At 42.4% G+C, this 26,855-nt stretch overlaps 1 protein-coding gene across 1 annotated transcript in view; it reads left to right on the top strand.

The window, feature by feature from the left end:
* LOC308457795 (cadherin-related family member 4-like) overlaps positions 1-26,855 on the top strand; it is a gene marked incomplete at its 5' end in the record, with an annotated part of 49,973 nt that overhangs the window by 21,475 nt on the left and 1,643 nt on the right. Inside the window, 10 exons of the mRNA XM_080971969.1 lie at positions 1,144-1,294; positions 2,068-2,173; positions 2,885-3,100; positions 4,372-4,517; positions 14,578-14,719; positions 15,580-15,833; positions 22,028-22,158; positions 22,985-23,077; positions 24,490-24,559; positions 25,958-25,994. Of these exons, the coding sequence (XP_080828095.1) occupies positions 1,144-1,294; positions 2,068-2,173; positions 2,885-3,100; positions 4,372-4,517; positions 14,578-14,719; positions 15,580-15,833; positions 22,028-22,158; positions 22,985-23,077; positions 24,490-24,559; positions 25,958-25,994 (1,346 nt within the window). The remainder of the gene's footprint in view (positions 1-1,143; positions 1,295-2,067; positions 2,174-2,884; positions 3,101-4,371; positions 4,518-14,577; positions 14,720-15,579; positions 15,834-22,027; positions 22,159-22,984; positions 23,078-24,489; positions 24,560-25,957; positions 25,995-26,855) is intronic.

The raw sequence follows: 26,855 nt of genomic DNA, 5'->3' as shown, positions 1-26,855 counted from the left end.
ATATACTGTAAATGTTCAACCTCTTCAATCTGAATGCGTTGTCTGGCATTTTCAAACCAATTTCAAGCGTGGCATTTGGGGGAAGCACTATTGGCTACTAGTTGACACTGCAAAACCCAAATATCAAAGCAAGTCCAAGAGTATTCAGTGAAGCCAAAGTTCTGAATGTAGGATGTTTACTAAAAAAAAAAAAAAGCATGATCAGGGGCGTAGGGAAGGGGGGGCGGGGGGCGGTCCACCCCAGGTGCCATCATGGAGGGGGGTGACAAATTATCAAGGAACAATTACTGCCCTACTAGGGTGGTTCATAATTATTATTATTTTTTTAAAAAGTCTGCTCCAAAGGTCTTATTTTACTACACTAGGAATTATATAGCTATATATGGAATTCCATGCATATCAGTTAATATCTTGACCTTCCTCCATGAAAACAGCTGTTTACTTGGCCGTTTTCCTATGTAGTGAAGGCTGAAATTTCAATTCAGTGGAGCAGGGTCAAGATATTAACTGATATGCATGAAATTTCAGATATAGCTATATAATCCCTAGTTTAGTAAAATAAGACCTTTTGAACAGGCATTTTTTTTAAAAAAAGTTCTTTATGAACCACCCTACTGCCCTATCCTCCGCTGGGCTTCCTGGGTCCTGGAAAGTCAACCTATGTGAAGAAAATGAGACGAGGCCAAGTAGATTATGCCTTGCCTTGCCTTCATCCCACCCCCTGCATGCAGCCGATTTTTCATGATTTTACTGCTGTGGGGTTTTTTGTTTTGGTAAACCACTTTGCAGGTTTTTTAAAATAAATTTTATGAAATAAATAAACAATAAATATAAATAAAATAACACAAGCCAAAACACAATCCATCCTGTAGATTTAAGTATCTGTCCATAGTCGCCTACTTGTTATCAGAGGCCCAGAATCCACATTCCTTTGTAAGAAAATATGAAATAATGTCAAACCATTTTTGCAGGCAAAAAAATAAATAAAAATCAATGTGTGTGGGGGGGGGCGGTGTGACAATAAATTTTCCGCACCGGGTACCACCTGACCTTCCTATGCCTCTGTGCCTGATGTCCTGTTTTTATCATAGGTATGTCAATTAGAGTTACATGCATGTTCTCTATGGATTTTCTCATTTATAGCATTGAAGTGCCTGAAACAACTGCTATTGGGACTCGCTTGTGCACCTTAGAGTGTGGAGATAGAGATGGAACACCTCCCAACAATGTTCTCACCTTCACACTGGATGATTATTCCAATAATTTTTTCACGCTAGCTGGCAATGAAATCAAAGTATGTACTGTCACAAAACACTTTACTGCGCACAAGAGTGTGTTAGCCAACTAGATTGTAGCTTTTAACTATGCACATTTTTTAAATATAACTCCAGTCTGATTGTTAATTGCAAATGTTAATTGAAAGACAATTTGTGTTGACATAGATATTAATACAGAAGGGTAGGTGCCTAACGATGCAGAACTAAGAGATCACGGTGGTGTGGTTTGGGACAGTAATTCTGTGCTGAACAGCTCTTGAAAATCAACACCAAAACATCTGACCCAGATATGCATCTACATAGTTTGGTCACTTGTCATTTTATTATAACACTCAGAAATTGAATGTGTGAACTATCTCCATGGGGGGGGGGGGTAATGTAAATGGTTGGAGGTGACATGATGCTGTCATCTATGGTGTTAGATCTGTAATGACGTTTTCACTTATGTGGAAATAATTATGTGGAAATAATTTGCTTCAGTCATCAAATGACAAAGCAGGAAAATCACGATATCCCAACTTGTATATATCCTAGTCTCGTTGTTCTTAAGCTGTACTGCTCTCAAGCCAGGGGTTCCCCATTTTATATTTATACAGCTGATACTTCCTGCCTAAATTTAGAACTTTACATTTCTCTCTATGGAAATTCATTTTGTTACCTTGGGCTCAGTTCGCCCAATAGCAAAAGCTGTGTACAACTGATATATACAATTCCTTCCCAGTAATTCACAAATGAATTAATGTTTCATTAAAAATATTAAATTTTATATATATATATATATTCCCTATAGGTTGGTCCTCAGCACCTAAACTGTGATTCTGATCTGTTTGCCGCAATGCAGTTCAAGCATACACTGATGATCCAAGTTTCTGATGGTGGTGAGCCACCACAAACAAGTAAGTTGTCCTGAGCATGTGGAAGACCTAGATTTATCTAGATTCATGTGAGGGAAGATCACCTTCTCAACAAAGACCCTGTTTCCCCAGGAATCTGGGGCTGGACAGGCTTCTGCTTACCCACCATGGGTTTGGGGGGATACAATAGAAATATCTCCATTGACATAGAAAGGCATAAAGCCACATGAAAAGGAAATGTTTTCAATCCTTCTCCCAAATCACTGTGACTGGAGTGCCCTGACTACTAAGTAGTGCAATCACCACTGAAGGCTTTTCACGGTGTGTTTTTTTAAGATGCCAGCCAGGGCCACTAACAGACCTTGGCAGGATTAGATGTCCAGAGCAAAAGTGCAACTTCTATTGTTCTCCTGTTGACTGGGCAGAGAGACTGGGATGGGAGATGGGAAAAGAGAAGGGAGGTATACCACTTACCCCTTTTGAAGCCCTCAAGGAAGATCCAGCTGATTTGGGGAAGCATTCAGCAGCCACTCTGGCCCATTAGGTAGGCAAGACCTAGCTGACACACCTGGCTGCTGAATTTTAATCCTTCTGATTCCAGTATCCCTTTTCTGCCCAAGCCTAGGCACCTTCATGGCAGCCAGATCATAATCCTATAGCAATACACAGAAGACAATCTATGAGGCAAAGTTCTCCAACAACATTCTTTGAAACTTGTTTATTGCTCTTCTATTTTTTTAAACTCCCTTTCAGGAACAATTAGGGTTATTGTGAAAGTAACCCGTACTAATGAAATAGATCCTCATACTGGCACAAATATATTCCGCGTGCTTGAAAATAGCAGCATTGGCACTGTGGTTGGAAGAGTCGCCTTTACAGATGAAGACTGGCCGTTCAATAATTTGAAGTACACACTTGTTGGCGATGGTGCAGGACATCCTCCTAAATTTTATATAGAGCCAGATACAGGTATTGCCAATTCTTTTAAAGGCTTCTCTGCTCAAGAAGAATGAATGCCACAGGAAGAAAATTTGCCTTAGCTTTCATCCAGCATTGTACTGGAGTTAAGAAGAGAACATGGTTTTAGGCAAGATTCAGTCCTGGACCTTACTAAAATGGTCTTGGTTCTAAACTGGTGTCTGTCATCAGTCATGGACCAAATAAGGGTGAACAAATTGAAACTTAATCCAGACAAGACAGAGGTGCTCTTGGTCAGTCAGAAGCCAAAACAGGGAATAGGGATTCAGCCTGTGCTGGATGGAGTAACACTCCCCCTGAAGACACAGCTTTGCAGTTTGGGCTTCTGCAGTTTGGGATGCCCAGGTCTCTGCTGTGTCAAGGAGGGCATTTGCACAGTTAAAGCTAGTGCACCAGCTGCGCCCATTCCTTGAGATGTCCGATTTGGCCAAGTGACACACGGTTCAGTTACATCATGTTTGGATTACTGTAATGTGCTCTATGTGGGGCTGGTGCCATGCGATTTTTATTGGAATTCTTTGTATGTTTTAAACAGATTCTATATATTAAATAGTTTTAATTCTATTGATGTTTCACATTTTAATGATTTTTTTCTTCGTTTTTAGTGATTCTTGTTTTCATCATTGAGCCACCTTGAGCCCTGTCAGGGGAAAAGGCAGGGTGAAAATAAATCTGTCGTATGTGCTGTTCCGTAATGTTTATCATGCTGTAACACCATTTTATCTGATCCAGGATTTTCTGGCACTACCTAGTTAAGAGATGGGGAACCTGTGGCTTTCCAGATGTGGTTGGACTACAACTCCCACACCCCTTGATTGTTGACCATGGGCTGATGGGAGCTGAAGAGCCACAGATTCCTCATCTCTGACCACAGTCAATGAGATTTGCCATCCTATTGCTTTAGGAAGATGCTGAATCCTGCCATGCCCTTGCCTAAAATGTGGTGAAGGATCCAGCGTCACATAGGCCCCCCTTCTACTCTTTGCCCTGCTAGCCCCCTCACCCTTCATAAAAAAGGCCTTCATGAAAATTTACATTAGTACAAGACTTTGAATCTTCAATATGTGAAGTTATGCAAAATCCACTGAGATTTGAGGATGCTGTTCAAGCAGCTTTCAAGCATCATCTCTTTTGTTCTCACAAAACACAGTTTTAAAGGATCTCGTTATTGGTACATTAAGGTTGATTAATGTATTTTTCTGCTCAAAAAAATAGAAATGTATTTTTAAAAAATGATTTAATGGTGTGTGTGTCCATGCCAGGTATTATAAAAGTTTTGAACATGCTTGATAGAGAAAGTGAGTCTCAGTATTTTCTCTGGGTGAAAGCTATTGACCTGGACAATGATATTGAACCAGACCCCGTCCGGCAGAGATCCAGCATTGCTATGGTCACAGTCTACATTCTGGTAAGTAAAGGGTTTGTTTGGGGAAGTTTGGAGCATTTGATTCTATATGTATCTGTTGTAAAGCAGTTACAATAATATATTGAGCATGGCTTATTTGTAAACTAGCAGCAACTAGAATAAACTGAGAAGAATAATGGATTCTACCAGGGATAGAAAATGTGGTGACCTACCATCACCTCCCCACCCCCATCCCCATGCAGCCAGCATGCTTGTGATGGTCATCATGGATCCTGGGCTCTTTGAGAAAGGGAGACCTGGCCTCCACAGAGTATACCCTTCTCTTGCCCCTCCCTCTCTCCATTTGAGAGACTCACCATCACCAGGTAAGAGAATCATTATTTACCAGGCTGCCCACTATCAAACAAATTTCCAAAAGCTCACTGAGGCCTCTCTGAAGCCTCCTTAGGTACCAGGACATTAAAGCTCTAACATTGCTACAGGTTATGTTAGTAGGTTAAGTGTCTAATGATTTTTCTTCTTTAATTTCTCTGCTGTGTCTTGCTTTATTGTGGGTTTTAAAATAGTGATTTACTGTTTTTTGTTTGTTTGGGGGGGGGAAATAATATAAAAAGGAGAATTCCCTGGATGCTAAGATCCAGGTTTCCGGCAAGTAGTCTTTGGTGAGGGACCCCAGCAGAGATTTAAAATCACAAAATAAGCAGTAAAGTGCAGCAATACAGGCTGTTAGACTGTTAATATATACCCTTCCAATTTCCTTCCAAAGTTTCCCACTTCCTCTAGTGTAGAAAAATATAACGTTTGGTAGGTTAAAAATGGTTTGCTTACAAATGCTTCAGAGGTCTGGTTCATCTGCTTTCCCGTATGTCAGTCTGAAAAGTTGCATCTGCAATAAAACTTAGTTGGTTACAAAATGGTGAAAGTTCCTAAATGATAGGTATAGGGACACAAGTATGACTTGTGAGAACCACACGGCTAAGCTTGAGCAACCAGCTGAAACCTCTTCACATGCTGAGTTCACAGGGCCGTCTTACCCATAGGCGCTAGAGGAGCAGGGCACCCGGGCGCCAGGCTTTCAGGGGAACCAGGCCGAGAGTCCAGGGCCCGAGAGTTGAGTCCGGGGAAGAGCCCACCCATCTGTCGGAGTGCCACGGTGGGATCTTCTGCTGCGGGTGGCTCTGCGCCGCGGGTTCGGGGGCGACCAAGCCAGCGAGAGGCTGAGACAGCCGGCCGGCTCCGCCCTCCTGCGCACCTGGGACTGGGCAACCTAGGGAGGCGCTGGGCAGATCTTTGCACCCCATATGCTTAAGACAGCCCTGTGAGTTCATCAGGTAGACAGAGAGCAAATGATTACCTAGTTCCAAGGTGATGGGAAGAGGACAGCTTACTCTATTAACCCCTTCATGCATTAATTAGATGTAAGCATGTTGGTTATATGATGCTGGTTATCCCCCAGTTTTAATGATGATTGTTTTCAAATTGTGGGTTTTCTTATTTGATTATAAGCCATTCTGACAGCATTGCTGAAGGGCGACCTAAAAATATAGTAAATAAATAGCCTCTAGGAAACTCACAGTACGAGAGCAATGGCTACCCCTCTCTTAATTGGTCCTCAGCATCTCATACATAGAGATATATCACCTCTGGATGTAATGTTTCAATTTAATTATTGTGACTGTTAGCCCTTAAAAGGCCTATCTTGCGCGCCTGGTGCCATTTCTCCCGATAACAGAAAACAGCAGCCATTTCTGCATGTCCCAAATAAAGCTACTATTAAGAAAATGCATTACTGTACTTACGTTGAATCCGACACAGTGATGACATTGTAGCACGAGTGAGCAATATGGCAGGGTATTTATTCTACAATGTTTATTTAACAGACAATAACCATGTCTCCTTTTGCATTATACAATATGGGAATTGGGGACTGGCAATTTATTGTGTCAAACTACATCAGTGACCCAGCAGAGGCTTTGGGGTGTGTGTGCTTTGTTCCTTTAACAGAAAGCAGCATTTTAGAGACAAGAAATATTCATTAGGGGAAATTATGGCATTGTTAAAGGATTTGCTTTTAAGCTCACACGATCAGTCTGCTTAAAGTCAGCTTTCGCCTTATTTGAAGTTAATGGCTCAATATAAATCAGTGTCAGAGGAGGATATGGAGCCCAGCTCACTCTAAACTGACAGCTGAAGTAGCCTTTTGCCTAAAAGTTATAACCAAGTATTATGCAGAGACACAAGGCACCAATTAGATTTAATTGATTACATGACAAATTGAAGCAACACCCCATACCAAATAACTTCAGCTCCTCTTTTCATTTATTTGCTTGTTTGTTCATTCTTCATTATATTCTTTAAGGATTATTATACGCAATTAGGTGAGAACAGAAAAATGAGTTGGACATTTAGAGTCACTGATTACATGCTGGGGAACACTCTTCCAGCAAAGAATCAGCAGACATTCTCACTTGTGAATTTCAGGCATCTCTTAAAGGACTCAGCTACATTAGTAAAAACACACACACAATGTTTTGAATGCATTATAAACATACAACACCAGGTGGTGCCAGACAGCAAAAACATTTTCTATGTGATTGTCACATAGCATTTTTTTCTTTTATTATAATGATTTAATTTCTGACTTATTTATAGCGAGTTTTTCCTGAGTGTAGATCCACCCAAAGACAGGCTTTTCAGCCATTTAATTCCTGATTAACCAGTCACTTTAATGATCATCTGTATTTTTTTTTAAAAAAACTTGAAATAGTCTTTTATGTTTCATAGTGAACGTTGTCTTGATATTTTACAATGTGGCACAGAAATACATTTATATATCAATAATTCCCTACAATAAAATGGGATCCTTAATTATGCCACAGTGTGTTCCAGTGTCAATTTTCTACCCTAGTAATTTGCTCATTTAGTTTAGTTTAGTTTCAAGTAATAGATTCATCTTTCTTAAAACAAAGAGATGTTTCTTAGTGAACTTGATCCAAATACATCTTACATGACAGGAATTTCATATAAAGTGCATGACTTCATGTGGGTTGTAACAGCCCCCTGAGACAGTTATCTCTGCTGCATTTCATATGTACATTTAAGGGCTAAAACTGAGAACAGTAACAGTAACTGATGCTAGCTGAGGTCACTGCCGTCACTTGAATGAAGCTTGAATTCTACCTTTTATAAGAAAGATCTCTTCCCTCTCTCTTGCACACTTGTACACACTGGCAGAAAAAGATGCAGATGCACAAAGTAGAACCTCCTTCACCATCACATTGTTCCCATCTTTAAAATCTAGACATCAAAAAAATTGTCAACAATTTCAAAGTCATAGTATTGCAATCAAATCCACTTATTCATACGTAAACCAGGAGCAATTTCAATGAAATCACTGACTATGAACAAACGTATGGCATGAGTTGTGGATCCATGCACTGAATCTTCTTGCTGATTTTTATGTCTGTGGCATGGTTAGGACTGCCATATGTCTGGATTTTTCCGGACATTACCGGGATTTCTGAAAGGCTTCACTTTGTCCTGGATCTTAGGCAAAAATCTGTTTGCACCCTTGTGAACTTGGCAAATCATGGGAGTTTTGCGGTATAATGTTCCCACTGCTTTCATAGATCATGCCGTGTTGCAAAATTTGGGGTGGCATTCCATCAGACGGTTCTTTCCCACCTGGGGGAACAGAAAAACACATGCACATAAAGGCTGGCAACATGTCAAATGAGGTCTGCTGATGTGTCATCCTATGCCCACTGGTGTGAATAAAAGTGTGGCATGGCAGTATATTGATCAAAAAGATACAATGCAATAATGCAAGAGATAATGCAATTCAAAAAGAACATTAGAAACCCAAAAGGAAACACTAGCCTTATAACAAGGAAAACTAACCCAATAATCCGTATATCTGAATGCACCCTCAGCTGAATGCCACCAGGAATTTCTTTTCTTTTCTTTCTTTTAATAGGCTGAAGAATATAGTCTTGTTTAGGAGGCCAACTTAGTATTAGGGCACATGAAGTCCAGCCCAATAGTTCTTCCAAATGTTAGAGGCTCCAACCTCAGTCATGTTTTCCTAATGCCGTAGTGTTTCTCTTGAACCTATCGAGTTTATAGTTCATGTTCTCCTTTCCTGCATCAGTAAAGGACTAAGCCTAACAGTACTGGTGGGGTCACACAATGGTTTTTGCAGGTTACCCACAAGCACTGTTTATTGCCTGATGTATTCCTAGTGAGACTTTGAATCTGACTCATCCGTCGTTCCTCATGCTGACTCAGGGTCTCTGTGGGATTGATGTTCTTAGAGCCTCAGGCACAGGTTGGACGTATTTGTGGGGTGGAATGGCTGGGGGAAGAAAATCTCCAGCCATAGATCCGTTTGTTATGTTCTAGCAGAAGCCGTTAAGTATGAAACAGACCACATCAGTGGGATTCTTAGTGTAATGGGTAATGTCCATGGCCCTAATAAGGTTTCTTATATTCACTGATCATTATGTGGCCATTGGAGATTATGTTTTAATATTTTCAGATACCCAAACATGGCTTTAAATAACAAAACCCTGCTAGTAAAAATCCAAAACATGCACACTCCTAATCTGTCTCTGCAATGACTCACCCTTGTAAATGCGGCTTTCTTTCAGATTTTAGAAGGCTGATGATTATTGCATTTTTTCCTGCCCAGAGTAAACCTACCTCATGCCCAAATAGGGATGGGAGAGAATTTTGATTTTGTTTGCATTTTAATAAGTAAATAGCTAATTCACACCTCTCAAAGCAATATGGAAACTGAAACATGATAATCCTTCGAAATTCACAGTTCTCCATATTTTGTGATGCAGTTGTCCAATCCATATGTACAAAAATGTGTATATTAGGGGAAAGTGTGAATAAAATGCACACATTAGTGAAAATAGCATACAAAATCTTAGGGGAAATTGCTTGTGGCAACTGGCATGCAGCTGCACACTGCCTCCAATACTGAAGTCATGATGGCTTGTAGTCATTGATAGCCTTATCAAGTTAAGAGAGACCTCTCAGAAAAAGCTACAGTAGCTATCATTTATCTTTGTTTGTATTTCCATTAATTGTAGCCACATGTATCACACAACCCTCAAAGAACAATTAAAATGATGCTCAAAGTGTTGTTCTGCTTAAAGATAAGGTGCAGGGCACATAAATTATTTAATTATCTGTGTAAACAGATGCCATTAATCAACACAAAGGCATTTATAGGTTGGAAACCGTGTAATTATAGAAGAAATCCAGGAACTCTCATGTTTGGGATTACGTCATGACAACAACACCTTTGCCTTCTTCACTAAACGTAGTTAAATGTAATAGGAAGAGGAATTGTTTTCTAAAAAGAAAAATGCTGATTAGATTTTAAGAAGGAAAACAATAATTGTTGAGAAGAAAAATGATATCATCCTGCTCACTTGCACAATGAAGTTGCCTCTCAGATGCAAAAATCTTATCTCGATCTTTCTCTGTAGATCAGCCTTCAAAGCTTGTCCAATTTATAGAATTGTATTCTATAAATAGTCTGAGACTCCTGGACTGCAGTGGAGTTGCTAGAAGTTAAGCCAATTTAGATCTGCACAGAGATAGCCAAATGTGAGCTTCCTGATTGTTACTGCGGATACCTTTTGGGAATCTGCACCTGTAATGTAATGGAGGAATGAGAGTTACCTATGATGAGGGTGCCCTGGGCTATATCCAGTGCTTTTTCCCCTCTAAAAATGTTTAGGTGTACTCTTATTTTGACTCAAGAAAAACCACCATTTTATAGTTCAAATCGGGGGAAATAAATACAGTAAATGAACAAAAGTACAAAGATTCACAACATGTTTAGGGGTATGGATCCCCCTGTGTCCCCCTAGAAAAAGCACTGGCTATATCTACCACTGGATATTATTCTCCAGTGATGTCAACATATATGGCAATGCTATAGCTCTACAATGCTGCTGCAGATGTTTTAGCGCTGCAAATGAATGCTCTGAAACACTTCTAGTAAAGTCAATCAGCAAATAACTACTTTCACTCAAGTAATCATGATTACATTATAGAACAGCAGAAAAGAGTTAAACATACGCTATCTGGATTGGAGACAATGTACCTTTCGTATTGCAGCCTCGTTCTCATTGTGTCATGTCCCATGTGACCTCTGAGTGACCTCTGAGAACTGAGTGATGCAGAGGGACACATCTCACGTTTTTTGGACACGGGGGTGATAATGAGTTCCTTAAACTCGAGGGCTGCGTTGTGGAATCTAGAAGTCCCAAATTGTCTCCATATGGATCACCAACAGTGGTTCCCATCACTTTGCAAACCGCTATTGACTATGGAGAATTATGATTTCCCACTACAGCAGAAGTACAGTTGAGAACACCTGGAGAGCGGTGGTGGTGGTTCCTGCTGTGGTGGGTCTCCTTGCCATGTCCTCTTGTTCACACTTTCTCCCAGCCAGCTCTCCAGAGCCTCCTGACAACTTCCACCTTCCGCAACAAACTTGTGATTCCTAAAACTTTCCAAAAACTCCACTTCCTAAATCATCCACTTTTGTTCCTGAAATGAAGGCTTGAAATAGCAAACACAATACAAACTATTAGGCTCCTCCACAATTCATTTCCATTTGGGCAACTCTGCTTTTCCAAGAAGATGCAGACATAAGTGAATATGAAAAAACAAATAACGGCAATGTAGATAAAGGCAGTAATAGAAGCAACATTTCAGGTGGATCCTTCCAGTGTGGGCATTTAGCAATAGTGCTTTGATGTAAATTTAGCTCCAAGCTAATAACACTGCAAAAAGTCTTATATCATATTGTGGGAGGCTTGAAAATCAGAGAGTATTATTAAAATGCTTTGAGTGGGAGCAAAGACCTTCTGAGACTCTGGCCTTCCTTATAGAAGCTATGTAAATGGATATCAGACTTCTTTTGATGAATGGAGGCTTAGCAATAAAACTTCTATCAACAAAACATGAATGAAATGATCAGGTACAAATGTGTGGGTTTAAAATTATGGTTCCAGTTTGTAATTCAGGCACCAAGGCTCAAATTAACTATAAATACAAGTTAGAGGCCTGTCAGGCGTTGCAGGGAGGGCCCTAAGTGGTTGGGAAATCTCCATCCCCCTGTATCGTGTAATGGAGCAAGACGGAGTGGAACAGAGGACAGAAAGATACATATTTACCTTCCCATCCCTGTGCTAAACCCTTGAATTATGCTTATTCTCATTTAAAAATCTTTAATCAACTTGCATAAAGCCAATGAAAATTCAACAACCTCATCTGAGCAGTGTACAAAACATGAAAAAGGTCCAGGAAATCTTGGGTAAACATATGATTTAAGCAAGTGTTTTAAACAGGAGCTACATTTTCCGTGATGCTGAGAGCAGGTGATAACCTGAGCAAAGGAGATCATATCCTCATCCCTGCTTTTCAGTCTGTTCTTAAGGCTGCAGGTCTTGACGCATGTTAGTGACATTATCAGCTCATGCCAGGGGGTAGCAATCCTCCAAACATACTGGACCTCTTTTAGATCTGGGTGATTTCATTATGTCCAGGTCTGAAATGGAAGCCCAGAGGGCCCAGGCCCCAATTCTGCTACCATGTTCTGGATTTGGAGCCTTTTCTCTAGGGCACTACATGATGAAGAGGTCGCTAAAGCCCTGCCCTTTTGTGTGTCATACATTCAGTTCTGTGTCTTGTTCACTAATAAACCATGTTTGCTGCAGCTAATAGGGCTTCATGGTTCACCTGCTTTTCTATGAGCTGTGTCAATCCACTTAATAAATATGGATTGGTGGTATCTTATTTTGTACCCAAGAAAATAACTCTCGGGGGAAGTGTACAGAAGCTTTACATACCTTATCAAATAATTTAATGGAGCATTTAGTAAGATAAACAGTCTGGGCCATTTCTGTTTGTAATGTAATGTTGAGCAAAGCCTGTCTGATTTATTGATTTTCCTTTAATTGAGAGCGGACAATAAAAGAAGCCATGTTTTCTTCATGCTGATTGATAAGATTTGCAGCTGAGCCCTGAGTGGCGGCATAAAATGCTATCTCCATAAAGCACTGCATGGTTTTTCCGTCAGAAAACAGAGCCGGTGTTGTGTTGGCTGTCTCACTTTAGAAGGGTAAGGCAAGTAATTCCATAGGCAACTGGTAAACTTGCACTTCTAAAAGCTGTGCGTACTTTCTCCATGCTAGCAGAGGATCGCTCGTCCTCTTTTTTCCTTCCTTCTCATTTTAAGAAGCAAAACAGTCATCACTGGGGGGGCCATGTGGGATAGAAACTATTTGCATGTTCAGACCCAGAAACCTCCCCCCAAATAAATTCACACTTGACTCAAATTTTGTCTTTGGTTTTTGGCAGAATTTAGGCCACAACTTAATTGATTACAGAAAGTGACTGGTTGCATAGGCTCTTCTTCAACTAGCTCCCTGCCTTGCAGGTAGCGCTGACCCAGGGTTCCAGCATAGGTCAGCCAAGGGTGAACACCTGGGTAGCAGAAAGCCAGGAACGGGCTAACTCCGCCACCCAAATGTTTCCCTGGACTCAGGCACAGGCACAACCCTCTCTCAGGGGTTGACCAAACCATTGAGTCCCTGGATTCCTTTAACAGAATACCCTTCACATAGGGATGGCAAGAGTGTTCCCCCATCCCTATCACCTGAACCAGAGCCTATCCACAACCTTACAAGTTGTGACGATTTGCTACGTGGTAGGCGAAACCCAAATGGCAACAGCCAATCAGCCAAGTGGGGAAAATTCCTGCTGTGCCCCTGTTCCAATGACAGATGACACATGACGGCATAGCAAGGTCAAGTGCAAAGCCGTAAAAGTGGGGAGAATGCACGCACCAAAAGAGGAAGCTCTGGGTCACGTGCATGGGCATAAATAGGTCCCTCAAACCATTTGGACTGTGTCCCATTGGCCAGATTGCACCCAGCTTCAAGGCACCTACCAGTCAGGTGTTGTGGCTGACCAATCGTACCCACCCACAACACAGGGTGTCGGTTTTCCAGGGCTCACTGCACTACGTGCCCTCTTTAAGGGAGGACCCGATTTAACATTTAAATGAATAAATTTGAATATAACAATAGGGGGAAAACAATGCAAGGAAACTAGTGATTAATGCCCCCCCCCAACAGAAACAGTCAGGGACTGCTAAGAGTCTATTCATCACTAATTCTTCAGCTGCTATTCAACAGGTGTAGTGCCTAAGTTTGCTATCCTCCTTCCTTTTGTGTCATGCCTGTGAGAGCCATTTGTTTCTGAAGACCAGGGTCAAAATGCTTTAAATAAATAAAGATGCAGAACCTCCACTTCAATCCCACTTGCAGCTAATTACAAAAAAGCAATGCCTCAGCAGCACTTAAAGGCACATAGCATAGACCATAAACATCTGTGCCCCTCATCTCTTGCTACTGCTGGTGTCCTGCAGCAGCATTCAGGTCTAACCACACTTACATGGCAATATATCTATTAAAAGCTTGATACCCTGTTTCTTTGTTGCAAAGCAGTGTGGGGAGGGGGTGACTGGGACTTCTCCACAGCTTCCCCACTCCAAATTGCCTTCTGCTCGTGCTGCTTTGCAGGCCATCATGTTTTTATTACACACCTGGGTTACAGTATACCTAGGACCTGGGAAAGGAAAGTCACGTGGTTTTTTGAGAGAAGGCTTTCAACAACAGAGGTTGCTCTGAGGTGTGACAAGGGAACTTCAAATCGGCTTTCCAATAGTATGGAACTAAAGTTTTGTAATATAGTAATGCATGTTCAGTTTGAATAATTGTGTGTTTATTGACTCTGTAAACCTGTTGCCCAAGACACAAACTTTTATTCTTTGTGCATATGTACATTGCAATTTTCCGAAGAAGGCTAGGAATAATCTGAATAATCAGAAAAGTGCTTCTGCCACCATCAGGCTTAATGTGTCAGTGTCTGCAGAAACTGACTTGTGAAGTTGCTGTGTAATGATTGTAGGAAAATGCTGGGAGCTTGCGGCTCTCCCTGCTAGGATGTTCTTGTTCCTAACTTTTTGTCAGAGGGTTTTCAAGCGACCTGCTATTTTCTTCTTTTGCAGAATGTGAACGATGAACCTCCGGTCTGTAGGCCACCCTATTATAGCAAACCTATATACTCTACTATTAAAACACCCATCTTGCAGTTGAATTGCTCAGACAAAGATTCTCCCCCTCATCAGCTCAGCTACACTATTGTGGGAGGTAAGACTATATATAGTTTAGTTTTTGTAATGACCATTCATTAGTTTCCATTCTTTCTTTTTGTGTGAATAGAATTGGTGAAGCACCTTCAAGTCTATTCCCCTTCAAAGGTGAGCCATTTGGGAGCTGCCCAGAAATTAGGACCTAAAACACACACACCTTATGACAATATTAGCAAGCCAGAGATTGTTCTAACCATAGAAATATGTCAACTTGGAGTAGGTCAGTTGCTAAGGAGCACACACCAAGAGTGTTTTGTTGAAATCAAGGATAGGGAACCCTCTAGATGTTCCTGGACTACAAGTCCCATCATCCCAGACTGTTGGCCATGCTGGGTGGGGCTGAGGGGAATTGAAGTCCCTCAGCATGTGAAGGGCCTCAGGCTCCTCACATCCGGCCTTAAATCACAGAATCATAGAATTGGAAAGGTCCCTGAGGGACATCTAATCCAACCCCCTGCACTGCAGGAATATGCATCCATCCCATATGCGGAATCGAACCTGCAACCTTGGCATTATCAGTACCACGCTCTAACCAACTCAGCTATATATGAATATGCACCTTCTGTGCTTTGAGGGAGACACCTCTCTTCTCTGAACAGTGGCCTGGCGTTGGGAAAGGAACCTGCTCTAAACTGCAATCTCCTTTGCTTCCCACGTTTCTTTAAGGGAAGAAAAGCTGCTGTTCTCTTGCACCAGTACCTAAGAGGCTCTTTGCATCATCCCGGCACAATTCAGACATTTATTAAGAGATGCCATATTCACCTGAAGTGCAAGATTCTGAAAGCTGGAGAGCTAGATATGAATTGTAATAGGATGCCATTTTTATTTTTATGGTACTTCAAACCCCATTCTTTCTAGGCAATATCCATTCTCGGTTCAAACTTCAGAGATTAGGCTCTGGCTTACCTTCTTTGATGACGACACAGAACTTCCAGTATGATGTGTTTCGAGGAATTCAGGATCCCACCACATTTCAGCTACTGATAGAAGTGGCTGATGAACTGCATGGCAGTTTAGCTCACCGCTTGTCCACAACAGCAACTGTAATACTGCATGTGGTTCCCTGGAGAACAACCAGGCCTTCAACCACCACAAAAAGAACCACAACTGCCGTAAGTTTCCAAGCATGCTACTTTTTTTTCAGGCCGTCAAGAGACATCTGGGGCAGTTGATAGAGGAGAGCACAGTTCAAAATGTTTCTGGTATCTCTGACTTACAGAGAGGGGGAGGGGTGGGGTGGCAGCCAGGTCACTGTGGTGCAAATGCGCAGGAGAGAGAACTGGACTGGCTCTGCTGGTGTGTTTATACTGTGCCGGCATCGTCACACCCTTGGAACACCCGCCGGACGGCTACTGCTTTAAGCTTCCCCCAAAATCTTCTGCCTCAGGTAGAGTGCCTCACTATTTGCTCTGAATGAATAAAACATAGCAATAAAACAACAATATGATATACAAAGACTAGAAATAAAAAGTCAATTATATAAAATACATTTTAGGATTTTGAATCAGAAGTCAAATGGTGGATCTTATTCTGATTGCCCCAGCTAAAAACCTTGAAACCTTTGCTGTCACCTGCTCATCTTGTTCTGCCAAGAGAAGGGACACTGTGGCAGTGGCTCGGCGACCCAGAATGGACAATAAAAGAGGGGTGATAATCTTATTCCTCAAGTCTTTATAAAGAGGGCAAGCCAGAAGGGCATGCGCCACCGATTCGGCACTGCCATCTCCACACGGACATAAGCGTTTTTCGTGTGGAATCTGTTGGAATCGTCCCTTGAGTACAGCTGAAGGCAGTACATTCAATCTTGCAAGAGTAAAAGCGTGTCTATGTTTTAGAATTGCTAGGTTATGCAGATAAGGTGCCAGAGAGTCAAAATGGGAGGGTGGAAAATAGTCATGCCATGGGCAAAATGTCCTTATTGTGGCCAAGTTGTTCTGATGCTCAATATCATTTAGGGGCTGACAAATCAAGCTGTTTGCTTTACTAAAACCCAGAGTGAGTAGCTGTTGTGGTGATAAACCACAAGAGTGAAGTTTTTGATAGACAATTTTAGTCCAGGCGCTCTTGTGACAATCTTGCTACACTATTTGCTCTATTTCTGATGTTCTGGCTGTGAGTGCCATTCCCTGTATGCTCACGAATGACGCACTGGTAAGCTTGAGGGAGGTTTAGAGCTAATACATGCTAGGGGTAGCATGGGTGATATGGGCTTGCTTTCTGTTTGTTTTTTGAAGCTCAGAAGACATTTACCCCTTTTACAAAGGGGGAGTGGGTACAGTACATAACATCCTGAGATGACAACACACAGAGCCGTCCGCAGCGTTCTCTGTTTCTCAGAGTTCATTCCTCAATCCAGGACACCTTCTCTTCCCCCTCCTCTCTCTCTCTGGATTAGCAATTGCTGAGGACCAGCAAGAGAATGCGCTTTCCCTCATGCTCTGTTGCTTTTAAGATTCCCAATGGCATTTTGGTGGTCACTGTTACAGGTAAAGTGTTGGGCAGTTGGAGACATTTTATAGGTTTACAATGACTATTATTGTCAAATAGGAAGATCAGCCCTGGATCAGTTTCTCAAAGATTCATTACTCAGGTAAAATTCCTGTTAAATTACCGGTAACTGTCAATATGCTAATTTCTTCTATACTATTAAGTTATCCCCACCCATGATTTTTCTCTCCACATATCATGCCACACACAATATTTCCTTAGTTTATCCCCCAAACACAAGTGCAGCTACTGTAACAGATGGAATAAAACAAAATGAACAAGACTCTCCACTGAATTTATATCTTGTTTAGCTTTTTCTTTATTCCTCTGTGTCACTAAAGTAGATGTTTGTGATTAAATAACTATATAAGGTTATTTTTAAAAGCTTTCAGTAGTATTTTTTGAAAATTCAAAACACTAATGATAATCTGGATTGTGACTCCTCCGTTGCTAAGAGGTTTCATTTGCTTTTAAAATTTGTACTACTCTGCTATATATATGCTCAATAACACAATGGAGGTTTTGCTCTTTTGGTGGAAACCAACCTGATTCTTATTTTTATTAAAGGCAAGTAAATCTACTTTGAGGTTTTCAAGTTAAAAACTGGTGCAGATATTTTTTGAAAAATAAATATTATTAAGGCCTGCTTACATTACAGAAAGGAGCTGATTCTCTGCGTCATGCTGTGTGTCTCTTCCTCAGTCCTTTTCTGGCTCATCCAGCATCTGGGGCCAGGATGGAAATGTCAGCACTGTGGGTGTGAAGTCACACAGTGTCTGTGTTTTGTAATGGGAGCGAATTGAATTGTCAGCTTCCATGAACGGTGTCTGCCCATCATAAAACTATCCAACATGCAATGTCCCAGCTGCAGTTTTATGTTAGACAGCACTGCGCATGTGAGAGCCGATGTGTTGCTCTCATTCAACAATGGTGAGACCTTGTGCTTTGCCCCACACCAGCCTAGTGGCAAGAAGAGGTGGTGTGGTCAGTGTGTGGTATCGTGTGCATGGCAGGGCTGGTCTGCTGGGTCTTCTGCCAGTTGTGGCCATGACAGGGGGGACCTTCCTCATGGGACCTACTGGTTTTCTGTTGGGGGATATCCCCTCAAATGGTTACGGGCTTGCTGTAGAAATCCCATGTCGATTATGATGATCAATCCCTTGTGTGTTATTTCGAGCATCTGGTCTGATAGCTAAGCTCTATTGCTTGGTGTGAGGCCCCCCTCAGAATCTTCTATTTCGCATGTTTTCCCTGGGGCAGAAAGCCACGTTCATGGATACGCATATCCTGTGCCTATACATATAAATAATGTAAGTCTAAAACAAGATACCCAGCTGAATCATTAAGATGTTAAGCCAGGAAATCAAATTAGCTGGCCACACTCATAGGGAACTTTTACACCCGAGTCCACTGGCAAAACAGACACAGCAGATGTTAACTGTCTAAATCCTTTAGTTTCATCATATGATGACATAATGACATAATGTTGAGATAAGTATCGGACACTCATGCAAACTGTATTCAGATCCTTTGTTTGTTCAGTGCCTTGACCAATAGCAGCCAGTTTACTTCAATAGCCCCAAAATATCTGTATCATAGGCTGGTGACAGCCTGTTTTATCACACAGGACGATCGGCACATGCTCATCTGTCTGGTATCTCTGGGGAAGGGGAGTCAACGAAGAAGGGAAAGGCTGATATCTTTCATGAACTGTATCTTAAAATATACTTAAAAAATGAAAGGGAAGTAGTACTTCACTGGCTTGAATTTCGAAGCATGTCCCAGGTCCACACTGTCTTCATCTGAAATAATGATTAGTACGGGGTGGCTGCCCCTCAACAAAGCCATGTTGTAGTGCTAAAGAGGCTGAACAGTGAATCTCATATGTAGTGGAGGGGGGCAGTTGAGACAGAGTCCAACCCGAGGGAGGGGCTGGTTACTATGAAGATGAGAGAGAGAAGGCTCAAGAGGAAGAGAGATGGTCAAAAGAGAACCAGGGCTTTTTTAGAGCTGGAACTCATTGGAACTCAGTACCTCTCAGGTGGGCGCCATTGCCATCCTAAGAGAGAACGAGGGAGGCGTTCGTCACGGGTTCCAGCTCCTCTTTTTCTAGAAAGATAGCCCTGAAGAGAACAGTTGGAGAGAGACCCGAGTGACTCACAGCAGACACAGTGAAACAGCCTCTTAAGTTTGCTGCAGTTTTCTGGCAGGAATCCTCAGAAGTAGTCTCTCTTCAAAGAGAGCTGAGAAGATTAGTGGTGGTGGGTGGGAACTGACATAAGGATGTTGAGCTAGCCAGATCTTCTCTAGAATTATCTTGCTCACCTAACTCTGCTCTGGAGATAATTGGGAACAGTAGCAGAGTGACAAATTCAGAAGTGCAGGGTCACAGCCAGGCCCCCTCATAACCACCCCCCTTCTAAGATTATACAATAATCTTACATTTAAGCAATATTAATAATTAGGGTTGCCTTGCAACCATCAGTGCCGATCTGCATGTCTTGCCTTTTGGCCAGATCTCCTATTTTCTGTGTGCGCACATGTGCAAATGATTTGGACAGCGCCAGTGTCTTCTTTCAGGGTCACTCATGTTGTGCTTTCCTTGAAGTTCCTTTGTAGCAGAACTTGCACACCATTCTCTTGAAACGAAATCATGTCGCGTTTTTGGTGCTTAAGAGTGTCCAGAGCAAATCCTCTTTGGTGCTTTTCTTCAGAGTGACCCCAGGAGCCAGGGCTCAGGGGCTGATTTACCTCCTTTTACTCTGATTAGCTGCAGATCAGTACAGGAGATGAGAATACTTCTTCCCAGAGGCTTAAAACTCCCCATTCATGCTGATGGGGCAGCTCTAGGATGCTGTAGACAGGGACTCAGCTGAGACCCTGTTGCAGAAATAGTGGCAGATCTTGGACCCTCTGGGACCCCAGGCTGATACACGTCTAGATCCAAGGCACACTGTTTGTTGCTTGAGGGAAGGTGAGAGGGCTCCATATCTCACGACTCAGCCAAGAGCACGAAGCCCTCAATATTGTCCATATATACTTTGTCCAGATGGTCCTCATGCAAAATAATTATTTATAAAAATATATGTCACACTTTCATAAAAATACTTATATAATATAATTTTACAATGATTAAATAGACCCAATGCCTATTTAATGTCTACACAATGTGTAGAATTTGCCACAATCTCGACTTAACAGCCAGGAACACATTTTTCAGGGGGTTCAGCAGTTGCTGGTGTTTTCTGGAAATGCTTTTTTTTTGTATTTAATTTTATATAATTAGTGCATTTTCTCTCTCTTCTAAAATCTGAAATTAATGTCTTCTATTTTCTGTTAGTTAGGTTTTTTCTTTTCTTTTCTGGTACTAAGAATACTGCACCACCCACAAATTTAAAAGAAAAATAAAACACCCACGACAATATTCTGCTTTTATTTTGCAACTTCTCAAGAGTATGTCGTAACTTAAGTTTTCACTTATTTCCCCTCCAGTAAGTGTTTCATGTTCTACAATGCACAATTGTTCTTTTAACATAGGAACACTGCCACCTACTGGACAAAGTATAGGTCTGTCATTAGTACAAATTAATCTAATTTCTAAGCCTTTTCAAAACTTCCTTTTTAATGTGAGTTTAGGATGGAGGAAGACAGGATGTGGGGAAACTGTGGTTAGGATTTTCCACATTAAAAAAAAACTAACAGCAAGTGAGGGGTGTAAAACTGGAAAAAGAGGGCATAATCCAGGGATGGGCGAACTTTTTCAAGCTGAGGGCCGTATTTCAATCTGGCCTGACTGCACTGGCAAACAATTATGTTCCAGGTCCAATTCAAATCACTGATTTTGACCTATAAAGCTTTAAATACCTCAAGGACCATCTCTCTCCCCATATGAACCTATTCAGACCTGGAGATCATCTTCTGAGGGTGATAACATGAGAGGGCCTTTCCTGCAGTGGCTCCCTGTTTATGGAATGCTCTCCCCAAGTTTCTCTGGTTACGTTTCTCTGTAACCAGACCTTTGTCGGACTAACATTCTGCGGCCTTTTAAATGTGTTTGTGGGAGGAGGGTTATTGGTTTGTTCTGTTCTTGTTTTATTATGCATTTTGTGTTTTTGTGTTTTTGTTTTTTATATTGTGAACCACCCAGAAATCTTTGGCCCTTTCCCGCCATTACCATGTAGATCAGAGATGGGGAACCTGTGACCTCCCCAGATTTTGTTAGACTCAATCCTCCATTTGGGAGTTGGAACCTAGCCATAGTTGCAGGGCCACAGGTTCCCCAACCATACTACAAGTTTTTCATAGTTTTCACCATTATGGAGACTGAGGGTGGTGGGATTCAGCAGTGTGCTAATACAGGCATAGGTAAACTCGGCCCTCCAGATGTTTTGGGACTACAACTCCCATCATCCCTAGCTAACAGGACCAGTGGTCAGGGATGATGGGAATTGTAGTCCCAAAACATCTGGAGGGCTGAGTTTTGCCTATGCCTGCACTAATACAATCATTCCATTAGCACAAGCGCCCGCTGTGCTAGCTAGAGGTCTTGCGATGGGTTCCACTAGCACACCGGGCTAACTGAATCTGAGATTTCTTCAGAGCATTTTTGCTTATGAAAAAGTTTTGAAAGCATGTCACATGCCTTTTATTCAGGGTGTTCTATGAACCACGATGCTTCCCTTCTGGACCCAATCATATTCACATTTAATTGGAATTAACTTTGAATTTGAATTTTGTTTTCCAGATTATATTGTATTTTGAAAAATCTAATGGACATGCATTCCTGATTTGCAAATGTCTGTTGTTTGTTTATTTCTAGGCTACTACCTCAGTGCTGATTCAGACTTTATATTACTGGCATCCCGAAAACTGGTTTCCTGTTGTCCTAACTATAGCAGCAGCCCTCCTACTGATGTGCTTGTATATGGCAGTGTGGGGTTGCTTCAAAGAGTAAGGACTCCTTCAGTTTTGGGGACAGCTCAGAGGAGACAGTGAATGTGAAAATGTACACCTAGACTAGTCAGTTGATAGATATTCCACCCACTGCAATAGAAGTTTCCCATTTCCCCCCATGTCTCACAAGACACCAGTCCTGAGACTTAGAGAAGTTTTTAAAGTGGTTTGCTATTCATCAAGAGGGAATTGTGTTTGATACAAATAAGCACCACATTTCATATACTACAGCAACACAAATCTGTGTATCAAGAATTCTGTAGGTGGCAGGTAACATGGATGTTCCTGCGTGCCCTTGTTCAGATCTCTTAGGAGCTAAGGGTGCAGTCTTCTGGTCTGTGGAAGGGAATCTGAGCGGCTATGGAATAGAGTGAATCTCCCTCTGTTCCTGCAGAGGGTGAAGCCCATAGGTAGAGAAGAAGGTCTGGCCTCACAAACCTTCCTGTTATGGAAATGTCTCCTAACCTTACCACTCCACTGATGAGAGTGACCCAAAAGGGGGTGCAGATTGCAGGATCTGGATCCAAAGCCCTCGTCTTTCCCCAATATATCCCTGGGATTGGGGAGGGGGCTGAATGCGCAACCTGCACCTGGAGTGCATATTTCTCCTGATTCTGCCTCCTGCACACCATTTTCCCTGGCCAGGACAAGACGGCCAGCAGAGGAGGTGCTTCTGCCCACAATCTCCCTTGCCCCAACCTCAAAAGATTACTGACAATACATTTTGTGCCAGCCCTTTCCAATAAAGTTCCACCTCTCCATGTGTTGCTCCCCAATACACACCCCGTGATTCTAATGTAGATGGCATTTTTACCCTCAACAGCGTTCCCAAATGTGGAAGATTCTTTCCACAGTGCTGTATCGACCAAAACCAACAGCCAGTCCTGAACGCTGAAAAACATGCCAGTTCTCCAAGGTAAGGGTCCTTTTCTGTCTCATGTGCATTGTGTCTCATCGGGCTACTTTAGCACAAATTGTGTAGCCAGTTTAGGAATATTGCCAGAAAATATAAATGGCACTCATTTCTTCCATGTGGTTTGGAGTCACAGAGAGTTGTCGGAAACCTCCAAGATTTTCATTTATCTCTTGCAGCATATGTTTTAATCGGCAGGAATTCAAGGCTGCTTTGTACCTCTTTATGTTGGTTGTCCTTTTGTCCTTTATTATGGTAATCTTTGCATGAAATGTTCCTTTCATATCTCCAATTTTCTTGAACAGATCTCTGGTTTTTCCCATTCTATTGTTTTCCTCTATTTCTTTGCATTGCTTGTTGAAGAAGGCCCTCTTGTCTCTCCTTGCTGTTCTTTGGAAATCTGCATTCAATATCCTGTATCTTTCACTATCTCCCTTGCATTTTGCTTGCCTTCTCTCTCCTGCTGTTTGTAAGGCCTCCTGGTAGAACACCTAAGGTAAAGGTAAAGTGGCCGACTCTGGGGTTGCGGCGCTCATCTTGCTTTATTGGCCAAGGGAGCTGGCGTACAACTTCCGGGTCATGTGGCCAGCATGACTAAGCCGCTTCTGCCGTACCAGAGCAGCGCACGGAAACACCATTTACCTTCCTGCCGGAGCGGTACCTATTTATCTACTTTCACTTTGACGTGCTTTCGAGCTGCTAGGTTGGCAGGAGCAGGGACCGAGCTCACCCCGTCGAAGGGATTCGAACCGCGACCTTCTGATCGGCAAGTCCTAGGCTCTGTGGTTTAACCCACAGCGCCACCCGCATCCCTGGTAGAACACCTACAAGGACAATATTCCTGTGAAGGGATTTCTGATGTTACAGGCAGTACTGCATCCACAACCATGAGTTCTTCTGAGCCTTATGACAATAGATTATTATTGTTTTAGAGCACAGAAGATGATGGTATCCACTCAAATATGAATATTATCATCTAAGATTCTGTGAAACTCGTGCCATAACTCTCCACATTCTGGAACAATGCCAAATGATGGTGCATAAATGGCAGCACAGATGCTTCACTCAGGAGTGACGGGCAGAGAGAGGAGATACTACACACTTGGCCTCCTGTCAGCAGCAGAAGAGGAGGGAGGGGGAGGTGGCCTGGAGGCCAGTGCTGTGCTGGTGGCCTGGTGAGGCCAATACTTCTGCCACGGTGCTCACACTTTGAAAGATCCCAGTGGATCCCACTTGTGCAAGACAGGTATTTAGGAGGTATTTCAAAGAGAGTCACAAAGCAGCAGCATTTGGCACCACATAGGAGCAGATCCTGCTTCTTAGCAGCTGGCCTGATCCTGCTTCACAAGTGGCTCCCCTGCACACATTGTGGGGAACACTTGTCTAATGCTGCTTTTCCTGTTTCTCTCTACCAGCAAAATGGATCCAATGGTGAATCTACCCCAGTCTGATGCGACATTCAGAAAACTGTCTGTGAGCTCCGAAGTAAGTGGAATTGCACTTGCTATTTGCAAGCGGAAACACCCCTGCTCATTGTGCTGCCAGTCAAAATTCCATGTGGGTGTGGGAAGAAGTTTTAGGCTGCACGTTTTGTCTGCCAGCCATGAACTTAGCTGAGAACCTCTCTCACCCCTTTTTCATTGGACTGGGCAAGGATCTTTCTTTCTTTCTTTACATTTATTTCCCACCCTTCTTCTAAGGAGCTTGAGTCTGCCCCCATTTTATCCTACTGGTCATGCTGACAGATAGGAACTGGCTCAAGGTCACCCAGTGCGCTGCATGACTGACTGGGAATCTGAACCAGGGTCTCTGCCGCCCTGGCCTGATACTCTAAGCCAGAGATTGGGGGGCTCAGAGGCGAAATGTGGCCCTCCAGGCAATTCTGTCTGGCTCTTCAGACTCTCCTCAAGCGACACGCCCTCCTGAAGCCCTTTGCCAGCCTTGCTTTGCATCCTCCTTCTGTGCCTTTGCCTGCCTGGAATGTGCCCTTGAGCTCTGGCAAAGCTTCCTGCTTGTCTGGGCGAAGGGTAGAAAGGGATATTTGAGTGTAGAGAAAGGTGTGGTTTATTTCAAGGTCCCAGAGAGAGCTCTGGCAGTTTTGAAGTGTCTTGTTCAGCTGGGATAGCTCAGTCAGTAGAGCAGGAGACTCTTAATCTCAGGGTTGTGGGTTCAAGCCCCATGTTGGGCAAAAGATTCGTGCAATGGACTAGATGACCCTCGTGGTCCCTTCCAACTCTACCATTCTATGAGTCTATGAGCATTCACATTTATGGCTCTGCCCACTTTTGCCTCTTGTCCCACCCACCACTGGCATGTGCCCCCCCCCAAGGATGCCCAGAAGGGGCTGTGGCCCTCAAAATAAAAAAGGGTTCCCACCCCTGTTCTAACCACTATACTGCACTGGCTGAGGTGTGCCTATATCTGTGGAAAAGATTGTCAAGGTACAGTGGTTAGAACAGCGGTTTAGTTTGTGCTAGAAACCAGCATTTTAGTCTTGCAGCTCCAGCCCTCTGGAGTCAATTACCAGCTGAAGTTAGACAGGTAGCTTGGATCTTGATGTTTAAGTCACTACCTAAAATACTTTTGTTTAAGAATCTTTCCCTGAAGTGCGAATCGGTCATTTTATGGAATATTAATTGTACACCTGTAGGAATTGTTTCATTGTTTTTAGAATTTCATAGAAATGCTTTTAGTGCATTATAGAATTTGTTTAGAAAATAATAATTCTATTGTTGTAGACTGCTTTCATGGCCCCAAGCTGCAAAGCAGCATATAAATCTATAAAATAAACAAAAATACCTTCTGTTAGTTCAAAAGTCAATGGTGACCAGAAGCACTGAGAGTACAGGTGTGCTAACGACAGTGATTTATGTTTCCTTTCAGCCCTCTATCATTTATGACGGTTGTGCAATGGATCCAGGTAAATATCAATATGGGTTTTAAAGTACACTTTCAAGTTTACTTTTGTTGAATCTCACAGAATATGCACCTTGAGATCAATTTGGCTTAAGCTCTCAAAGGTCACATGTGGGAAACTATCAAGTGTGCCTATTGGTGGGTTTGCTCCATGCCCTCCCTCTCCTAGTAAGCAACAGTGACCCACATGCCAGGAGGCTAGCATGGCAGCTCTGCCCCCCCCCCACCAGCAAGCCTCTTCTGGATCCGTCCCTCCCTATGGTGGTGGTACTGATGGCAATGATCTGCTGTGTTAATATATTGTCTTTCCTCCCAAAAGAGCCCTGGCAGGTTGACAACCTGTTAAATTCAACGACTCTCAAAAAAACCCTGATTAAAATATTTAAAACTATATATCTAAAAGCAAAATAGTAAAACCCAGCAGACAAAAACCCTCAGTTTTTGAACTTCAACAACATATTGATCCCCAAAGCCCAAAGGAAGAAACGCATCTTCAGCTGGTGCCCACAAAATATCTGCCTAATTATGGAGGTGACGATGGAGAGTCTACAATGGAAGGCATTGAAGCTGAATCTACACACAATAGTTTAACGCTAAAATTCTGACACATCAGTTTTTCCCTAGGAGAGAATTCAGATTTCCTCACTCACCTATTCCTTCACAAAAGTGCACATTATTAGCCATTCTAAAGAAACAAACCAACCAATTGTTTTAAGGCTGCTTCAGGTGTTCCTGAACTATTGATTCCAACACCAGGGGTCTTGTTTCATGGTATCTGTAAATCGAATCAGCTTTGTGTCAGTTAAGTAATATTGTTAACTTGGCATTTTGGGAAACTCTGAACACTTCCTTCCAATAAAGGTTT

Source organism: Podarcis pityusensis (assembly GCF_964106645.2).
Source record: "Podarcis pityusensis genome assembly, chromosome: 10".
NCBI classification, from domain to species: Eukaryota; Metazoa; Chordata; class Lepidosauria; order Squamata; family Lacertidae; genus Podarcis; species Podarcis pityusensis.
This window is presented reverse-complemented; position numbering and strand designations above follow the sequence as displayed.